Source organism: Cottoperca gobio, chromosome 19 (assembly GCF_900634415.1).
Source record: "Cottoperca gobio chromosome 19, fCotGob3.1, whole genome shotgun sequence".
Taxonomy (NCBI): domain Eukaryota; kingdom Metazoa; phylum Chordata; class Actinopteri; order Perciformes; family Bovichtidae; genus Cottoperca; species Cottoperca gobio.
The window spans coordinates 9,369,823-9,391,483 of NC_041373.1; the positions used below are offsets into that span (position 1 = coordinate 9,369,823).

Below are 21,661 nucleotides of genomic sequence, written 5' to 3' on the forward strand. Positions count from 1 at the left end.
GCTTTTAAACTTAAACAATGAGGGGACCTTGTTATGGAAATGTTTGTCAAACCAGATTTAGGTTGTTTGTTTTGTTTATTCTACTTGGACCACAACATTTAGAAGATGCAGCAAACTACTGTGAAGACTTACGCAGCTCTAAATCAGATCTAATCTGACGGTGCAGCTACAACATCTCAAGTCGAAGCGATCTCTAACAGAGAACTCGTCACACTGTCAATGTTTCCCCCACACAATTACTTCCTGCTTTTCTTATCTGCATCTAATTTCCCACGCAGCGATCGTGCTGCAGGAAGATTCCCACACTATGACTTTGGAGCAACACTGATGTATTTAAGATGACCATAAAATATTTCAGTGTAAAAACATTCACAAAAGACTTAAAGTTCTCAGTCCACTTATTTGGAGCTTGTTTTGTTTTTAGAAATAATTAAGGCATTGCCGATTTGTTAACCCCATAACTTTTATAAATACATGTTAGTATCATTTTGTCCTTTTCATTGGAATTCTCTTGCTTTTTAACCTTTTATGTACCAAGAGGGACATTTTGGCTTTTAAATGTGATAATGGCGTCCATGTTAATGCATACAGCATACATTTTGGTATGATGCAAGCATTTGTTTTCTTCTTTAAATTTCCAATCAGAAGCCTTTAAAACTGTAGCCAAATTAGACCCGTAAGGACAAACATGTCCCCAATGAATTTTTGTGCCTGATTCTTGTTAACAGGGCATCTAAACATTTGTGCGGTCCTTTTACCTTTTAGAATGAAATGTCTTCGTATGTTGCAACAACGACCAGGGTAGAAATCACAGATTGCGCCAAACAAAAAGGGTTACACATTTGAAGTCATTTTAAAAACTCGGCACATCGTCCTTTAATTTACAAAGATAATAACACAGACACTGTACAGTTAGCTTTGATTACTGCTGTAAACTCTCTTAAAAACTGTTAAGGCCCCTCAAGGGATTGTAATTCTCCACCACACCCGTCTGTTTACCATCACAGCCTCTAACACCATTTTATACATGCAGCATGTACTTGTAGAGATGAATGTGTAGTAGTAGAAGTAGTCTTTTTAAATGCTTGTAGTAAAAAAACAAAACTGTGAAGACAGCAGGTGTTAAAACAAACAATCTAACAGTAACAGCTGTGCAGGTAAACCACAGGATCTGGAGTTTGAATAAAAAAAAAAAAACAAGGAATTACCCGCTGAATTCACCATATATATATATATATATCCTCTCCTGTATGTGTCACTTCCTGGGAGGCTGAAAACTCCCAGCATGCCAGTGATACTCGAGTGTCCCGTCTGCAGGAGCTGACCAACCTCAAAACCGAAGAAAATCAAAGCCTTCCGTCTCCTGCTAAACATGAAAACACAAAGACAAGTGTTCAGTATTTTGCCCAGTGTTTGTCGATGTTCCTACAGTGTAAATTGTGGTTTGTTATGTGAAGGCTGAAAGAACCACAGTGTCATGTTCAGTGTAAGCAGCGAATCAGTTTTACCTCATCGTTCATCCTCACATTTAACAGTTAGGATTTCTTTCCCCGCTGTAAAAACGTATCATTTTAATTTAAAAAAAGGTTTGTGGTGGAATGTAACCATGTACATTTACTCAAATACTGTACCGAAGTACACATTTGAGGGTCCTTGTACTTAACTAGCCTTATACTTCACAACAATTCACAGGGAAATGTTGTCATTTTTACTTAACTACATTTATCTGACAGCTTTAGTTGCTGGTTACTTTTCAGACTAATATTTGACAAACACATGCTGAAAACAATGCATCATGTTTTGTATGTAAAATATATTAAGCTAACCAACCGTATATAAAATAATTTAAATCTGATCCACCTCGACCAACTACAAAAGTAAAAAGCTAATTAGTCATGAATGCAATAATCCAATATATAGGTAAAACACGAAATTGTTGGAATCTTTATGCATTATGGGAACTTAAAAAAATGAAATAGTATGCCATAAGAAATGTTGATAAAATAAAAATTGATCAACCTCTGAAGTGGTCTTAAATTTAAACGTGTTTTTAAATCTAAAGAAATTTGATAAACAATTTTACTCTAAATTGTGTAAAATCTTTCCTGATTGTAATCCACTATATTTAACTGTCGATGGGTCGCGAGGGGTAAGTTCAATGTGTGAAACTACAGTGGGAAATCAGTTTCACCACTAGAGGGCAGGCAGCTCCCAACGAGGCTTCATGATGACATCAGCTGTGTGTTAACCCTGCTGACAGTCGATAGAGGCTGCTCAACATGTTCAGAGAGGAACCTGTTGCCACTAGTTTCCAACAATACACAGCCTTTTAACTGGCAAAGCTATTGTTGGAACAAAGTGTTTTTTTCCTCTGCCAGGAAAAAAACAAAGAGATAAGCTGTAAACACAGATGACAATGCCAGATGGATATAAAACACGAGTGAGAGTGAACAACCTGCTCTACAAACAGACAACAGTCAGACAGCCAGTGGTTATTGTTTGTTTTCCATGAATGTTGCCAAAAACAGGAATTAAAGAAATTACAGGCTGCAATAAAATATGGGACAGAAATTACTTTTCTATCGTGTTCGGTCGTTATTGCCTTTCTAATAAATATGCAGAATTAAGTGTGTATCAGATTCGGAATTAAATAACTTTTAAAAAGCTTACAAAATAAATATCTTGCCAAACACATACATACCTACATGTATGTGTGTCCGTATGTGATTTTAATATCCTCAAATTCTTTCCGTTATGTCTGCTTTTCCTCCATTCTTAAATGACATTTTATGGCATACTATACTTTTTTTATGGAATATAACACTATGACATTTTAATGATTTTCTTTTCTGACGTACTACATTCTGACAGATTACTGTTTTTTATAAGTAAAAGAATCCGACAGTCTTTGTATCATTTTACACTAAAGAGCCTCGTCTCAATATGTCTGGAGTTCGAACACGACTTTCAGCCCGAGGTCACGGATGCCAAACCCCTCTGTGTTTGCGTCCTCTTGCCGGTCGTGCCAGTTCTTTCAACATCTTACAACAATAGGCCTGAATGTGCTGCTGCTCACATGTACAGTGTGCAAACTTGAAAGACGATCTATTTACAACCGTTTCCTTTTGGCAGCAGATCATTCAAGCTAGAATATGTGCAGGTAGCATTAAGACAGCATCCATTTACCGTCATTATTCCGCCTGTGATACTTCCTGTTCTGAAAAACCAACATAACAAAGTTGACAGGTTTCGAGTTTATGAAACGAACATATCTTCCTAGTTTCTATGAGTCTCCCCGCAATTTAAAAAACCCCATCTCTTTAAAATGTTCATTCTTGACTTGGGGGCGATGAACCCTCTGACTTCACCTCGCCAAGTCCCGACAGGACTCGAGGTGAAGTCAGACCACACTTTCAGATCATCATTATAACACGGCGCTGACTCACTTCTTGACAGGAGTGAATCAGCGACACGCTGTCCCCGCTCTCACTTTTGAGATTTGTGCTGCTGGGAAGACGAGGACAGGACCTGCGATTTGGAACTCACCACAATGACTGCAGACATTTCTAAGAAGCCACAGCTTGTTTTACTGTGTGTGTGTGTGTGTGTGTGTGTGTGTGTGTGTGTGAGAAAGTCAGGAACACAATCAGCACTTTTCTAGTTAATATTTGTTTGATTTGGCGTACACTTGTTACTAAACACACATCCAGCACCAACATTAACATCCTTATCTACCTAATGTAAATATTTTACTCTGCTTTTAACTCTGTTTTTGGTATCTACCAAATATCTGACTGACTCTTTAGCTGCTAAATGCTAAATTTGATAAAAGAACCGAAAACATCCCCTCCTTGGCAGAGGTAATGAACAGACATGATCCTTTACCAGAACAAAAATGAGTAAATGCCACGTGTAGTGAGTGTGTACATGTCTGTGTGTGAACACCTGGTGGCGTCTCAGAAGAAGTTCTTGATGAGGGGAGTGACTAGTTTCACCCACAGCTTGACGTGACGGTCCGGCCGTTCGAACGTAGAGCCGGACACCTCGGTGGAGCGCAGATACAAAATCTCCTGCTCCTGAGAGGCACACAGTTTAACACACAGGTGTGCGTTCAGTACAGAGTCACACACTCATTAATCATCATTTCTGTCTGTGGTTAACCCACCTCCTGCAGCCGGCTCTGCAGCTCCTTATTCTCCGTTACTATGGCGATTTGTGCCTCCAGGTCACGGTGAACTGAGCGGTAACCAAAATTAGGGGAGCCAATTAGAGTGAGGCAAGGCCGATCCTGCCCCTGGAGGTAATACCACAGACCTGTGAGGAGAGGAAAAGTGCAGTGAGCTTCAGAGAGACGCTTCCAGCAGGGATTTCTGTCGGCGCAGACCACAACTAAAAGGAATCACATGCAGAAATCCCCAGCGTGGATCCAAAACCCCAAAGCATGAGGAAGAGTGAGTGTACATCCTCGTCCCGAGGCTACGACGGAATGACTGTACAAGCCCTCTTCTCTCACGCTACATACCACTGTGACCACAAGAAGAACAGCAGAGCAGAGAGAGTAATGGGTTTTTATTATTTTCACCGAGCCAAGTCTGGATGCTGAGTCCTGGATAAAGACACCTACACACTATTGCTGTACTGATCACATTACACGACTGTCTGTCTTATAATGGGGTACGATGAAGTTGTTGTGGTTTGCACATTTCACAAGGAAGAATTCCCGACAAGACTGCTTTTTAAACTACATTTAGTCTAAATAACACGTGAGAATTGATGCGGGTAAAAGGCGCAAGACCACGCACGAGACAGGAGTTCTTTCCTCCAAGTAGCGAGTGATCCAAGTCCAAAACAAGGTTAGAAAATGAACGCAGGTAGCTGCCTGCTCTTGTTGTGGCTCGACGAGCACATGTTTAAGCTTTGTTTTTGTTTAAAATAATTGAAAAGCTGTGTGTATTCCCCATATCTTGCGCTCTCATTGGCTTAAGGTCTTTGCTGCCGTCATGCAGGTCGAAAACAATTTTCACAATGCAGACAGGTCGGGATATTTAACCTACTACATCTCTCTAAGATTGCGTCTCTGAAAATTCTCACACAGCTAGCATCGCTCACAGTAGCGAGTGTCGATTTGCTTCTGATCTGGGCCTTTTCTTGGCGATCTCCAAACACAAGTTTGTATTCGGGAGGCAGACACCTACTCCACATTTAAGAGCAGGCTAAACACTTTCCTCTTCGATAAAGCTTATAGATAGGGCCGGCTCAGGCTTGCCTTGAGCCAAGCCCCGAGTTATGCTGCTTATAGGCTTAGACTGCCTTAGGGGACTTACACCTCACTCTTCTCTCCTCTCCCTCTCCATCTGTATTTAGAGTTACGTCTGGATCATGAATAATCAGGAAAAACTTTAAAAACGCACACACACACCTGCTGCTGATCATGCGAGGACGTGACCACAATGCAAAGCGCAGATTTAAACGTATGACTGAATTAATACCTCGAAATATCTTTACGTTTTGAAGGTCACCTTTGGCTCTGGGAAATTGAGATGGGTGTATTTTCAGACATCTTATACACTAATTGATAAATTGAAACTGTCAAAGAATATGATCGTTAGTTGTTGATACAGACCGATGCGTGTGTGCTTTTGTTTGATCCCACCTTTGGCGTGGAAGGTCCACTGTGATCTGTGATACTCGTGCAGGTGTATTCTCTCCTGCTGGCCCAGAAAGCACACCTGGTTGTAAAACTGTCTGGCGATGTGGATGTATGCTGCGGGGATCGCTCCGGCGACGCCTTTGGCTCCAAAGAAACCATTGACCTCGGGGGAGGCGGTGAGGATGCGGTACCTTGCTCCGGCGCCGAGCACCAGCCGCATGTACGCCTGGGTCAGGTTGAAGTAACCCGAGGTTAGAAACACAGTGGAGGTCGGCCCGGCGTCTGTCAGCAGGCGCTAGAGGTTTAATAACAAAACGTAAAGTAAAGAAAGACGTGTTGCCATTTCCTGAAGTTGTGAAAAACTGGTTGCTATGCCATTACCTGTGGCTGGTTATTAGTGTTCCATTATTGCTCATTGCATGAGGCTCATTATAGAGATACAATCAGGATGATTTGTCACATTTATTCTCATAACAATAAATGTAATAAAATGATAACATTCTGTTTATTATATTTCCTTTCCTCTTTGCTCATATCTGATTTGATTTGTCATAATTAATTACTGTATGACCAGTTGGAGTTTGGCTGGTTTACTGGTTGCAGTTCTGGTTAGATGTCGCAGGTTTTTGTAGCTAATCTCAGTTTATTTATATGTTCAGACAACTTATTTATTGAAAATGGATTAAATTTAGATCTGTAGAAGATTCATAATGTCAGGAATTATATTAGGCTTATTGTCAAACCTTATTCTATTATTTGTCCTTTTTTTGCATTTAAAATAATCAGGAGTTTTTCCTTTTAAGAAAAGCGGTAAATGAGACAGTGTTGATTCAACTTTCTATGGAACAGTACAAAATGCTGTTGTATTAAATTACATCTGATGATCATTTTATTGTGTTCATTCCCAGAATAAGTGACTAATAAACCCGGAATAAAAGGTTCAAATATGTATTCATGGTTTATTAGTCACATGATAGTTTATTAGTCATGTATACTTTTATTAGTCACATGTTCAAAACATTCCATAATAACTTCAAAAGAACATCTAATTGCATGCATTACTTTTTATGGGAGGGAAGGTCAATGTCAACAAAGTGAACACTAAGAAAATATTTAACAGCATGGTCAAAGATTACATATTAGTTTTAACCATTGTGCCTCACTTTGGACATTTTTGGCTTTTAAAAATTTTCAATCAATTTGACCTTTTCAGCCAGGGTGTGATTTGTTATTCTAAATGTGGAAACTCTGGAAATTCAACCTCAGCTCCTATAATAAATCTATAATAAGTCTATGATAAGCTGTGAGGCCAAAATACAAACACTCAGACCCTTAAGGACAACAATGTCCGCATTGAATCCAATAAAAACAAAATGTTTGATCTCACTGCCATTACAGCATAAAATCAAGCTTTCTAGTACATCAGGCTTCAAACTTATAGTTTTACTATTTTCCACCAAATTGAGCAATTTCTTATCATGTTTGCCCACAAGAGCACATACACACCGTTTTCTTACTTTTCTTGTCAAAAGATACAAATGCCACAAAATCAACGTTGTAGCTAATTATTGCCATATCCCAGACTGTGAAAAAAGAAAAATAATTTGTTTTTAAAAAGGTTTAAAATTATGAAAACTATTGAATATTTAGTAGTTATGATCAGGACTGAAGTTGATTCAAAGATTTAACTCTTTAATTTAAAGTGGAAAATAATATCGATATATATTTTAAATGGCAGTTTTTTTGACACATTGTCCTATAACAACATCAGAGCAACTCTTTTTAAAAAGGACGCACAAGGGTTAAATATCTTTTTAAGCATCATGCATCCAAAGGTATGTTTTGTGTTCAAATGTGACCACTCAGAAGAGGTCACTGTCGTTGTGTTGAGCCTCACCTGTGTGACCTGCTCGTCCAGCTGGATCCCCAGAGGCTTCATCTGCACCAGAGGGAACACCCAGGTGTCCTCCTCCCCCTCGCTCATCCCCTCGTCCTCAGAGTCCACCGACCCGTTCAACAGCCGCTGCCTCACGTGGGCTGTGTTCATGACCTCCATGATCCGCTTCCTCGCCGCTGCCGAGAAGTCTTGCCTGTTGCCTGGAGAAACAAAACGTGAGCGTACACCAAGCTAAGTGGGTGCAGAGGGAGGCGGGTCAGACTGATCTCTGGGTCACAGTGACCCGAGTGTGTTTGAGAGAATTTACAGCCACTTAAGGCATGAAGTAGAGAGGAAGATGTCTATTGGAAAGAAATTACAACCTCTGCTCAAGAGCTACTATTTTGGAAAATGCACATTTCTGATTGGCTGGCAAGAGACCATTAAAATGGTATTTTAGGATAGCTCACAATAGTAACTGAACAACACTATTTTGTGCTGTAATCAGTTACTCACCGACCGACTCAAACTTTGCCTCTTCCTGCTGTTATTTTTGTACATCCTCGTATTATCAGTTGTTAATGGTTTTCATTAAAATTTCACCAGAGAGTGTGAGTGTGTGTGTGTGTGTGTGTGTATCAGTTCCATATCGTATTCCAGCAACACTGTGACATCACAACTCTATTCCTGGTTTTCGTTACCATGGCGGCCTACTCCTGCAGACATGATGTCATTCATCCCTCAAACTAACATCCTGGCAGTCTGCACTCCAGTTACGGACACACAGTACCAGTGTGTGTGCGTGCGTGCGTGCGTGCGTGTAGCAAAAATCCTGACAATTTCACATCCGGCTGCATGGCTAGCCAACCGCAAGAGCTCTCTCCATCTTTCTTACTGTATGCACACACACACACACACCATCATCTTTTCGCCTGTCTAAGCTTTCAAGCTCCATTAGCAAAATCCATTGGCTCCTCTAGCTGAAAACCAGGACGCTGCCACCCTAACTGAGCATGGAGTGTCAAACCGTGTCAAAACATGTTGGAGGGTAAACATGCACACGTACACACACGCACACACACACACACACACACACACACACACACACACACACCTTTGTACGGGTGCACCATTCCCTCCAGCATGGTGACCGAGTCGTCGGGCTGCAGCTGCAGGGAAACGTCTCCCACTGCCTCCACAAGGTCGGAGAAGAAGTCGGCGACCTCCCTGCAGTTCTCCAGCAGCACGTAGCGGTCCTGTCTGTTGGTGAAGTACGAGTCGCTCAGGTTGGCCCTGAAGAATAAGAAGGAGAGACCAGGGAACAGAGACAGAACACAGAGGAAGGAAAGAGGAAAAGAAGGGTTCGTTTGGTCATATGAAGATTTCTCTGAAGTGTAGGATCGAGTTGAGAAAGAACACGTAATTAAGAGCTTGTTATTCTTGGATCCTTTTTTAAAGGAAATTGTGGACTAGTGTGAAAGTGTGTCGTTTCTTCAAAAAGTATTTTTTCACATCTTATATTTCAGGCCAGCTGGGAATCAACATACCCGCTGATGATGATGCTGTCGTCGAACAGGTAGACTTTGATGTGCTGGACACCGATGGTCTCGTTGAAGCGCTGAGGGACCAGCAGCCGCAGCAGCCCCCTCAGGTCTGGAGTGTGGTACAGAGAGACCCGCATCTGAGAGGCGAAGCGCTGCAACAGCGGCAGCAGCATGGTCCTCGAGTTAATCTGTCCTGCACGTAAAACATGAGCACATCAGCATGATGAGAGCGGTGCTCTGTGCAACAAGAGATCTCATGGAGAATGCAACAACCTCTTGATCCGCGAGTGTAGTCCAGCAAGTACGGAGACTTTCAGGTCGGGAGCGTCACTGTTGTCCTGTGAGCGCTCTAGAGCGTCCTCCATGCAGTCCACCTGCACAGAAACAAAGAGCATTGGACAAACATTTCAACATGATTAAAAGAGTATTGCACAGATTTAGCTGCAGTCCAACAGCTGGAGAGTTCTATAATGCAGCAGAACCAGAGATGTCGTCTTTTTTACTCCACGCATTCTTATTCCTCGTCAAAACCAGACTTCACACCTAGACGTCAACTGTAAATGTTCAACTATTCAGTGCACAAAGCGGCCTTTAGTGGGACTGATTTTTAGAGCTGAAACGATTAGTCGATCAAGAGAAAAGTAAAAATCAGCAGCAATTTTAATAACAGATTAATATTTCTAAGTCATTAATCACGTAAAACACATCTAAACATTTCATGTTTTTATAATTGATGAATTAAAATCAATGACTACAATAGTCCTGAGGTGCAGTCCTACTAATTTCTCTGAATTTGGGAAAAATTAAGACTCTAAACTAACTAAAGAACATCAGAAACTTGCTACTGCTTCAACCTGCTCAGCTCTTTCCAAAACCTCGGACCCTTTACCAGCGAGAAAAGTGTTTCTGTTGTCCGTCACTTCTCACTCCCTGCCGTTGTTGAGCAAACTGACGTTTCTTTTTCTTTTCTTTTTTTGCCAGCAGATGCCATTTGTTGCTAATCTTGTTGACAGATGTAATCTTAGAATAATGTGCATTGGACTGATATAAATGTCAATTTAAAGATAGCTTAGACCACACAAAGTGAAACACACAACTTTGATCTTAGCGTCCTTGTTTTTCCACACTTTGTCCTGCTGCGCGTGTATTTGTGAATGTTCCACGATAGAGGAGATTAAGATTATTGATTACTTGGCAGACAATATTTATAATCACTGGAAGCCTTTTATTAGCTGTTTACTCAGCGTGGGAAAAGCATGAGTAACTAATTTGTGCACAAAGAGGAAATGGCTGCTCTTCAGAGGGCACCGCTGGTAGAGTGTCTTTGTATGTGGCGAGCTTGGCATTTGTGCCCCACCTGATTTTTTTTTTACTTGTGCTAAATTGTGCATCTGGTGCCCAAATGCATTTGTTATACGTCACTCCAGAGTGCCTGTTTACATGCCAGTAAAACATTTCTTCTTTCCAGTAGAGAGCTCTTTGGGGACGTGTGCACAACAAACACTTGGCTCAGGAGAGAAATGTGATCATGAGTTTGAGCTCTGGGGGACACTAAAACAAATGTGTTTATCCTTTTAAGCAAAGAAGAAATATGTAGTCATTATGCTTTGTAAAACCTACTCAGAGTCTTACCACCTACAAACCCATGGTGAAACATTAAATCTGGATCACAAACCTTTTAACTACCAACCAACAGCACTCGGATTTACACAGGAAACATTGACCCAGAGGACAGATAGACTCAAGAAAGGTGGACGTTTGATAACTTTTTATTATAGTTGAATGTGATCGCTTCAAAAAAGGAAAACACTGACGCTTTTCAGGAATACAATCTCAAGCAGCACTACCCTAAACGTGCAGAGTACAGCGGGTACGAGGGTGAGGACAGGAAAGACGAGCTGCAAAAAGTAGTCAGTGGCTCCTGTCATTTGAGTTTGATGCCCAGCAATTTGAGATCAAACCATTAACCACCTTTGTTTATTCATACCCATAGTCTGTATCATTTTATTTGTGAAGTTTTATTGACATTTGTCTTTATCCTGTAATGTTGTGTTTTAAATGTATTTCTTATCGGGCTAAGAATGATCATGATACAGAGGTTATCATTTGATATACTGTAGCAGTCTATAAGCGATCTATAATGTTCTGTAAGCAAGGCGATACATTAGGATTAAAACAAAAATCTGATTTAAGAAAACTGTCGTAGTAACAAAGAACATTAAATCGGAGTTTAAAAAAAGTTTACTTTTGGCTACTTCCAGTCTCAGTTCACGAGTCACCGACACAAAATGATCCAATGTGTGCCACAAAACTTTGCATATAAACTATTAATTATAAAATCAATAGTTCTTGAGAATGGATGTTGTATTTGTACTATGTTGTTTATCCTGTACACACGACATCTATTGCACGTCTGTCCGTCCTGGGAGAGGGATCCCTCCTCAGTTGCTCTCCCTGAGGTTTCTTCCATTGTTCCCCCTTTAATTATGGGGTTTCTTTTAGGAAGTTTTTCCTTGTGCGATGCGAGGGTCTAAGGACAGAGGGTGTCGTAACCTGTACAGTCTGTAAAGCACACTGAGAAAAGAGTATAATTTGTGATATTGGGCTATACAAATAAATTTGATTTGATTTGATACTCTGTATGATACTTTCTTGTGCCCCTAATTTCTTATCAGTTTATTGAAGAGTAGTGTATAACATTTTCTCACTCACGATGGACAGTAAAACAAACCCCCGTCAGAATTGATGAAGCAGAACCAGAGAAATCGTCTTTTCCATTCAAGCTCTCTTCTGGTGCCTGGTGTCTACATTACCCACAATGCAACTCCACCACAGACAGGTTGGTCGGAGATTCTTGTGCGTTATGCTAATGTAGCCTCAAGCAGAGATGAGGAGCGGGCTACAGAGGTCTGGTAACATCACTTCTTTCCAACGCCACACCTCCACATTTTTCCATCTTTAGACCCAACAGACACTTGAGGCGATTTATCCGACTCCACACTCCCTCTGGAGACACAAAAGCCTTTAAACAACTCTTTTCACATATGCAGTCCAACTCCCCACATTGAATCGCCTTTGCATATGGTGTGCTAAAAATATTATACCTTTCTTTAGAACTTCAGATTATTCTGCTTGCCTGCACCTGCGCTTGAATAAACACGCTACACAGGTGTGACCGTCGGTATCAGTCAAGCACCTTTTGTGCAGAGCCTGGGATCGGGTTTGTGTTGGTACAACTCGCCTGCAGTTTGCATTATTCAGTCTAAAACCACAGACCACTTACATTTTTGGTCTGAATTGCGTTCAGGTCATTGCGTCCAATTACGAACAAACCTGGGCTTGAAAAATACTCACTGTTCATTATTGACTCAACGTTTCTAGTAATCCATCATCCTGTGAGGCTACAGAGTTTGGCAGCTATCACAGCTGATTCAAATGCTTTCAACTGTAATTAAACATGTTTGACTTGTCTGTGCCTTTTTCTGTAATTCACTCTCTCTGCTGCTCGAACCAGATAGAAAAAAAAAACATGAAAAACAGCTGAATATGAGCATCGGTCCAGACTGTGGTTTGTTCTGCGTTAATGTTGTTATGCTAGGCCTTCCAAGCATGAAGAACAGCAGGATATCACATGCCAACTCTGGTCTCCTTATACCCATAAACCCTTGCAATTTGGGGTCATTCCTTGTAGCTGGCCTGGAGTATTTTCATTCTGAACAAACCACGCTGTGGTTCTCTTGGAAGACGACTGACTCACATTTTCTGGCATCTCTGACCAGTTATTTGGCACACGCCTGTTTTCAGGATGATGTTGTTCTCACCTGCCCCCACACCAAAAACTGCTCTACACATGAATCACACGGACACACGCAAACACCACTTTTCTCACCAGCTCCTGCTCCAGCTGACCTGTTCCCAGATACAGCGAGGCCATCACCACCCGCCTCTTCGCTGTCTTGATCCGCGCCTGACAGCAAAAGGCAAACAAACACAACAATGAGTGTATGTGGGTGTCAGGAATCTTGTCATACATATCTCACATAAAAATTAATTAATTGTACAGAACTATATTTCCTGCCTGTCACATGAACACACAGTCATTCCTTCACAAAAGCAGATTAAGTAGATTCCGCCAGAGAAAACCCGGCAACTAGAAAACAACAAACAAACACTAATCGTGGGTTTGCTTGTAAACATGTTAAGTGAGACAAGTTTAGTTGCGTGTAATTTATGTACATAACTGTGTAGGGTTGTGAGATGTGTGCCTTGGTAAATGTCTGTCTGTCTTAGCAGAGGGAACGGCTTGTTAATAACGCTCTGGTTGTCAGCTGTTTCTCTAACAGAATGTACCAGGAAGGTCTGTGAATTATCAAGAGTAACCAGGACGTAGTTTCTAGTACGGCTGCGACATACGATTATTGTGTTGATCATTTTCTCCATTAATCGTTCGGTTTCAGATCAACCAAAATATCTTCCAATGATATAAACACAAAAAATAGATGCAAAGCCTTACAATTGAAGAAGAGCTGTATATAAGTAATGTTTGGTATTTTCACTTGAAAGTGACTTAAACTAATAAACTCATAAAAAAAAACAGTTGCAGATTCATTTAATCTAGTTTTGAGATAGATGTGTTATTGAATTAAACATTTCATTACTGTGAGCACCACAAACCATTCACATCCAATGTATTGAAGTGAAGGCGTGATGACTCTTCATTTTGCTGCACACATGTCATGATGATACACCCAACTGATTGGAAACAATTAGAGACAAACAGGAAAGTGTTGTATAAAAACAATACGATGCCATTCAGATAAGAGACTTTCCAGCTGTACATGGTTTGGGGAAGTGTCAATAAAACAAAATGACAAGTTTCTGCATATCACACCCATAAAAGAAAAAGAAAAAAAGGTTATTAACACACATCATGACTTGTATGCAGGGGGGTAACTATACGAGAGGTCAAAACACTTGGGGGAGAAATGCTCATTTCTTGTAAGTAATTAGACTCTTGAAGCTAAACAATGTGTTTGTGTGAGGGACAGCTGCAGCCTGGCTGCCACAACAGCAGCACTAAATGCTGCAGATTCCTGTTTCTTTGTTCCTGGAGCGGCTGAGTAGGCTAACGTTAGAGGAAACATAAAAGGATTCCAATGTGGTGACATGACACAGCAGGTATGGGAGTAAGTAATGAAATAACTAAATAATCCTGTTTGTTAATCTGGAGGGTTTTAATTCAAACTGTACATTTGCTCTTCTCTTTAATGATTCACATATTAAGTGAAATGTGCAGGGATTGTTTAAGATTGTTTTAACGGGTGACATTTGTTTTCTGGGAAGTCCATGAGTGGGTGCAAGCTTCCCTCTGCGCGGTGATACAGAGATACAGAAATACAGAAATAAAGTAGTTCCTACATGAAAACTGCTCACTACAAGGTCTGTGGATTAGTAACCGGGTCAAAGAGACAACGTTACGGTTTCTTTTTGTCACTGAGCACTACAAGCGGAGTGCCATCTCTAGGTCATCACAATACAGGACGATAGGGAACATTTGTGCAAAATCAATATCAGGAGTTGTTTTTCTTAGTTTTGTTTTGTTTTTCTAATCCTTTCGTTAAAGCTGAACCAAAATGTTTAGTTAACAGCGACACCGACCTTTATAGTCTGGTAGAACTGGTCAGGTGAGGAGAGGATGTGGATGTGGTTGCCCGGCACCCGGAAGGCGGGTACGTGCTCTGCCATCCATCTGAAGTGGGCGCAGAGGCCATCTGTGCCCTGAGCTCCGGCGGGCCTGGAGACATAACGGGGGGCCGGGTCGGCTTCAGCCAGCAGGGGAGCCAGCAGCAGCACCGAAGACCTGGAGGAAACAAGTGTTCGAGTTGATTCGGCAGAAATCTGCATTATTAGTACATAAAAAAACATTGGAACAAATGGCGAGTACTAATTGTATAATTACTCTATTAGTTATTTGAAGCAAATTGTCATTTAAAAGCTAATATGAGTCGTTTAGTTTTTCTTTTACTTGTGTGCGTGCAGAGTTTAATTAAGTAGCTGATTCGGAGCTTTCGATTAAATCACACAATCCTCCTCCGCACATAAACCTTGTGGTGATGTTCTTGTGCCGAATTCTGAAGCTCATCATTTGGATTATTTTACACATAATTGTCTTCTATATCACGATGGATATATTATCGTAAAAATATTCTTATATTAATAAATTAGTGGCATCGATTGCAGCCACTCATGCAGCGTTAGCTAGCACGTGTCAAGGAGGTAAATACACAAACTTTGACCGGCTTTTGTCTCCGATTACAAGCTTTTTTTTATTGTTTGTCCTCCACTTCTGTCCTTGGATTTAAGAGACTTTACCAGGTAAACAGAGTCAAGACAGATACAAAAGGTGTGAGAAAATGCCAATGTTTCCTTTATAGAAAATGTATTCGATACAATACATTTACTCCCTGCCAAAACAGATGTTTTCACTCTTTCAGAGTTTATTTCTTCCCTTTTCTCCATCTGAAAGTGTGGGTACATTTCTAGAATGATGTATTCAGGAGAAATTGCCCGTCAGGAGGAGGTCAGATAAAACAGGTCAGTTGTGCCATATAAACACAGGAAAACAAGTTTCCCAGGCTTCGTGTTATTGTGCTGTCGCCAGTGTCAGATGTCAGAACTCTGCACCAGCACAAGAACACATCACAATACTAACTAACTAATAACTAATGATTAATAGACTGGATAATCTGAATCTAAACCGTAAATCTCCTCATATGTAATTTTCAGACCTACAGTCAGTCATAATGTTTTAGGACACATCACAATGAATCTTTTCATTTTGAATTGTTAAGCAACTTGAGAGCCACCTTTTTTGTGTGCGTGTTTTTGTTAGTCTTTAATCCTCCTTTGTTTGTAAAACACAAAAATGGTATTTGCATTGAATTTATCTGTAAAAAACAATAAACACAATTTAAAAATAATATATATAGATATATCAGGAACAATTGTTACATTTAATCTCATCACCCATGATAAGATTTAACAGGTTTGTCTGGATTTTTTTCACCTCAGAGTCCTAGAATTCACCCTGACACCACATCCCTGAAGTCTCTGCCATTTAATCTCACAATGTGGTCTGACAAAGCAACCACATTAAATAAAGACAGGGTGGAGTGTGAACCTCAGAGGCTGATTGTCAATAGTCACAGTCACAGTCACAGTCACAGACACACACACACACACACACACACACACACACACACACACACACACACACACACACACACACACACACACACACACACACACACACACACACACACACACACACACACACACACACACACACACATTACAACTTCTGCAGAGAGGAACAACACAGAGAGGGGATTTCCCCGTTGCTTGGGATTCGAGTCTTACCATAACCTTGCATGTCATTCAAGAACCATAAAACTGTAGGATGACAGAGAACATCCTCGTGTTCAACTCCGAACAGCAATTGTTTGCACTTTTTGTACGTCGCTTTGGACAAAAGCATCAGTTAAATGAACTGTAATGTGTTGATATAGCTTGTGCTGAATTATCAGACTTTTTTTTACAGCGGTGCAAATGACGAACGTTATGTAGAAGGAGTACATGGAACTTGGGCTTATGAAATGCGACGGATCGATCAGCTGACCCCATAGTCTTCACAGCTTTATGTAAGTGGTAAAAGATAAGAGTAGATAAGAAACACACTTTGAAATGTTCTGACAACTGTTCAAGATTTTTATAGCAGGACTGACCTGAACAATATCAAATCAGTAATTACTTCAGTGGAAACTACAGTGACATAAAAGCCTCCATAAAACTGAGTCAGAGGATTTTTAAATTCTGTTTTCACACTTCGTATCAACATAGTGTAATATGGTCTCTGTAGATGCCATAAAGATCGTTCTTCGGGACTTTGAAGAACAGTGATTTCATGAAACTTAAATAAAGTTAACCGATTTATATTTAACGAGGTTTGAGACAAATTTAATAATGCAAGACTCTTATTAGTTACTGCAGTGAATAGAGAAGCCGTTTGTACTTTGGTATGCGAGTGCACCACATCTTGATGTGAAGCATGTGATAGGAACAAGGAAACAAAGCTGTCTGTCTGTCTTCCTCATAATTCAAATTTCTCTGAATGGAAATTGCTTTGAGTCCGTAATAGATTTTACATCCTCATTTGTCTCAACGGATCTCGATTCACTTGGACAACTGGAAAAGCTGGTCTTTGTCTCCTTTTTATAACATGTAGATCCAAGCAATAATAATAGTTCTAAAAGTGTATTTTAATATAGTGATGGAAAAACTATGTATCATAAGGCATGGCCATAAGTATGTGGACGCGACACCCTAACTCCAAAACCATGAGCATTAAACTGCTGCTATAACAGCTTCATCTCTCCTGGGAAGGTTTTCCACAAGATGTTGGCGCCTGGACGCAGAGATTTGTTCCCATTCAGCCACAAGAGCCTTTGTGGGGTCCAGCACTGACAAGGCCTGGCTCTCCAGTTCATCTCAAAGGTGTTAAATGGAGTCAAGGTCAGAGCTCTCTCTGCACATCAAACTTTGTTGAATAGCTATAGTTGATAGCTTTGTTGAAACAGGAAATTGTTTTCCCCAAACTGTTGCCTCAAAGTTGGAAGCACACAAAAGGTAATGTAAAGTCAAAGTAGATTTTTTTTAATCCCCAATACGAGTGCCGTTTTCTCACACTGGGTTTTTTACCATATGGTGTCTGTAGATGCGATTATGAGTGGTAATAGAGAAAGTTTATTGCTTTAACTTACCATTATGAAGTAAATGTTGATGCACAATGTAATGGCTGTGATAATGACACCATCTACGTTTAGATGCTGAAATACATGGGGCACGGACATGTATGGACACATCTGCTGCAGCAGAGTGTCCATTATAATCAACTGAAGCTGCTACACAGTTTAAAAACAATTAAAATAAATACAATGGAAACTTGCAGAGCAACCGTGTGCTAAGAGTTTCCAGTAGGTTGTGGCAGTTCACTAAAACATAGTTGACCTTGTTTAATTTCATCCAATTTATTTTTATATTATTTAAATGTATATAGTATGTATAATGTTTGTTATGTGTATATTACATTACATTACATTTATTTGTTTTTCAGTTGAATTATATTTAAAGTTTAAGAAAATCCACAGAAAAAATGCATGATGTTTCCAAAGTCAATAAGTAATCATGCTAAATAATTGTGATCCCACTATTGAACAAAATAATCGTGATTATGATTATTGCCATAATTGAGCAGCACCACGACAAAGTGTAGATTAACAACCCCAGATCCTTGGATTATTTGCATAAAATGAAATCTAGTTCTGTGATAGAGAGGAGAGGTTTGTATCTCCATTGTGTGATAATATTTTAGATCAGTAGCAGCATTATGACTCGTCAGTGGTGTCATGGCCTCCATGCTTTGCTCGCCCCTTTGTCTTTCTTTCAATTTAAGATGTGTGATGGACCATCGGCTGTCCTGGGACCTCTCTCATTTGTTGAATCACCTCTCCTTTCGCACCCTCTGTGTGTTTGTTTAATTCTCCTATCTGTGTGAATGATGTACTTCAGTTCTGCCCTTGGTGTAGCCTGTCCTCTCTCCAGGTCGTGTGGATCAGTCTCCATCTGTTTGACGACTTCAAGAAGCTTCTTTTCCTCCTGGATCCATCTTTGCTCATATATGTTCACATTATATGTATCATTTTTGTCATATGGATTGTCTGTATTGTAATATGTTGGTCTATTCATATAGAGTGTATATGAAATGAGTTCCTCCAACTAATTTAGCCACCAACGATATAATTAGAATCACCTGTGTAATCATCGACTGGATGGAACACCGGTAAAGTGTCACGTGATGGTGAGGCTGTCAGACAGGTGTCAGGTTTGACTTTGGTAAAATGACAGACTCCATGTTGCATAACAAACACCAAGAGGAACATCATGTACAAACCTTCGGATACTTTTGCTAAAAGTTAGCTTCTGTTTGGAAGGTGCATGATCGGGTGGAAATGATCTAAATCTGACTTTAAATGTACGTTAGTTTCCCCCAAAATTGATTTCAAGTTGGTAGGTTATAGATTTTGAATTTAAAAAACACCTAATAGAGCATTATAGGTCCGATAATTGACGCATTCGCAGTAACAACATTAGCAAAGCATGAGCAACTCTTCCTGATTGGAAGCTTCAAACGATATTTTATCCTCGTGTCAGTGTCTCTATGGATAAGCCGAGTCTCTTACCCTCCTCTCCTGTCTCGTGCGCGGAAGAGCCGGTCAGATATTCGGGTAAAAACCCCGGCGATGGCCGGTGGGTATACGGAGTACACCAGCCTCCTCCAGGACATGGGAGCCGCCATTGCTGCTGCTGAGGGATTTTGAATAAACTTTATAGACACATCAACCAAGCACACAGACGCACTGTGCTTTACTATGGTGTGGTAGAAAGTCATTAGCACTGAGAAGCTTATTAATTATTATGTTTTACCTGCAACAGCAATTAGATTAATCAGAGAAATAATATATAACTGGATGTTTATATCTGTGTATGTATTTTGTGACTGTTTTAAATGACCTCTAGTGGTTGACCTGGACTGATAGAGATCATCGCCTTTCCCACCCATGATAACATTCAGGGTATACAACTTAAACTATGCAAGGAAAATAAATAAGTAAATATACAAATAATGTAAATCAATCATATTAAAGACAGAACTTTAAATAAATAAATAATTTAATTAATTAATTAATAAACGTAAATATACAAATAATGTAAAATAATCATAGTTAAAGGAAGAAACAAATAATTTATATATAAATATATGATGATGATCAATTGTTAGGTAAACCTTGTTATCAAGGACACTGGCATGTATAAAAACAAGCACAGGGGGGAAGCAAAAGAATGTGAACACTGTACATATACAGTATAACAAAGACTTTACTCATAAAGTTCTCCGAGCCTTAAGCATCATCACGACGGGTTGCCAAATCGATGTCAATGTGTCAGATGTCAGCTGATAAAATATAACAAATCCCTAATCCATTGTGCAAATGTTGGAGTATTACAATCTTTACATCTTATCAAAAGTTGTGGTCTGGCTTATTATTTTAGGTGTGTTCTTTCTATGTTTTTTGACTTTATGTTTGTTTATACATTGTTGTTATCTTGAAGATTATGCTTAACAATAAAACATTTGAAACAGCCCTAGTTTATGTATTCCAAATGAATTTACAGTAAGACTTGCTCGATCTTTGCCCTTTAAATATCATAGGAGTGGCTTCCAGCTTTTATCACAAGTTTTCAGTCATGCAAGTGTTAGTTCCAGGAATGAATCCTAATTATAGTACACGGAGACTTTAAACATGCTCCACCTAGTTGATGCTCATTGTTACACTGTAATTAAACTGTTGAAAGGCTCGTGATAGTATTAGGATGGGGTGAGTATTGTTTATATTAATGTTGTTATTATAGTTAAATAGTTTGTTTTTTAATGCACATACACATAGAGTAAGAGAACATAGTAGCTGCTGTCTTTGTTTACTTTTATAGCGTCTTTCTATTTTCTTTAATCCAATCTTAATACAACATTTTTATTTATTAACAATATATGTTTTACTTATTCCTATGTTATTATGTAATATGCAAAAATAGAGTATTTCAAGTCAGCAGTATAGCTGCCGGTGGTTGCTCAAGACCACTTACAGTAAATCAGATACTTCCTGACACAACATGAGGGCCTAAGGCACATTATCTTTAAACATTAGCCAGCTTGTTCAGCCCAAATGTTAAATAATCTGGCATGTGTTTATGTTACTTTATGCTTCTACTACATGTCAAAGGGGAAAGAGCTCCACTATAAGCTCCACTAAATTTATTTGACATACAAAACATATGATCACCTTATAAATTATGATGCACCTAACAGTATAAAGAAATAAAAACATATTACAAAATACAAAAATTGCTGCTTACACATTAGTGTGACAGGGCTAAATATGTAATATTTACATTAATTAGGGCTGCAACTAACGATGATTTTAATTGTCAAATAATCTGTTGATTATTTTCTAATTGAATCGATTAGTTGTTTGGTCAATAAAATGTCAGAAAATTGTGAGAAATGTCAATTAATGTTTTCCAAAGCCCAATATGAAGCCCTCATTCATAGCCCTATGAATGTCTTGTTTTGTCCACAATTTAAGGATATTCAGTTTACTGTCATAGAGGAGTAAATAAATCAGAAAATATTCACATTCAAGCTGGAATCTTAAAATATAACCCAAACCAACGAAGCGATTATCAAAATAACTGCCGATTAATTTAATAGTTGACAACTAATAAATTCCTCTTTGCAGCTCTAACATTAATACACTCACTTTAACTTCTGATATAAATGTGCATTTTACTGATATTACTTTACTTAAATGAATGCATTAATTTGACTTAAAACTGAGAAGGCTACGCTTATTATACTATATATTTACATATATTTACATATATATATATATATATATATATATATAGGCTATATTA

At 39.4% G+C, this 21,661-nt stretch overlaps 1 protein-coding gene across 1 annotated transcript; it reads right to left on the bottom strand.

Annotated features, from left to right (window-relative positions):
• Positions 1 to 848: 848 nt before the first annotated feature.
• On the bottom strand, positions 849 to 19,518 carry pgs1 (phosphatidylglycerophosphate synthase 1). The gene is given in 12 exon segments (XM_029456680.1): positions 849 to 1,366; positions 3,946 to 4,076; positions 4,166 to 4,314; positions 5,654 to 5,945; positions 7,548 to 7,747; positions 8,641 to 8,819; positions 9,074 to 9,263; positions 9,344 to 9,371; positions 9,373 to 9,444; positions 12,960 to 13,037; positions 14,729 to 14,930; positions 19,369 to 19,518. Coding segments are annotated over 11 exon segments (1,626 nt in total). The 5' UTR covers positions 19,485 to 19,518; the 3' UTR covers positions 849 to 1,366; positions 3,946 to 3,956.
• Between the last annotated feature and the right edge of the window lie 2,143 nt (positions 19,519 to 21,661).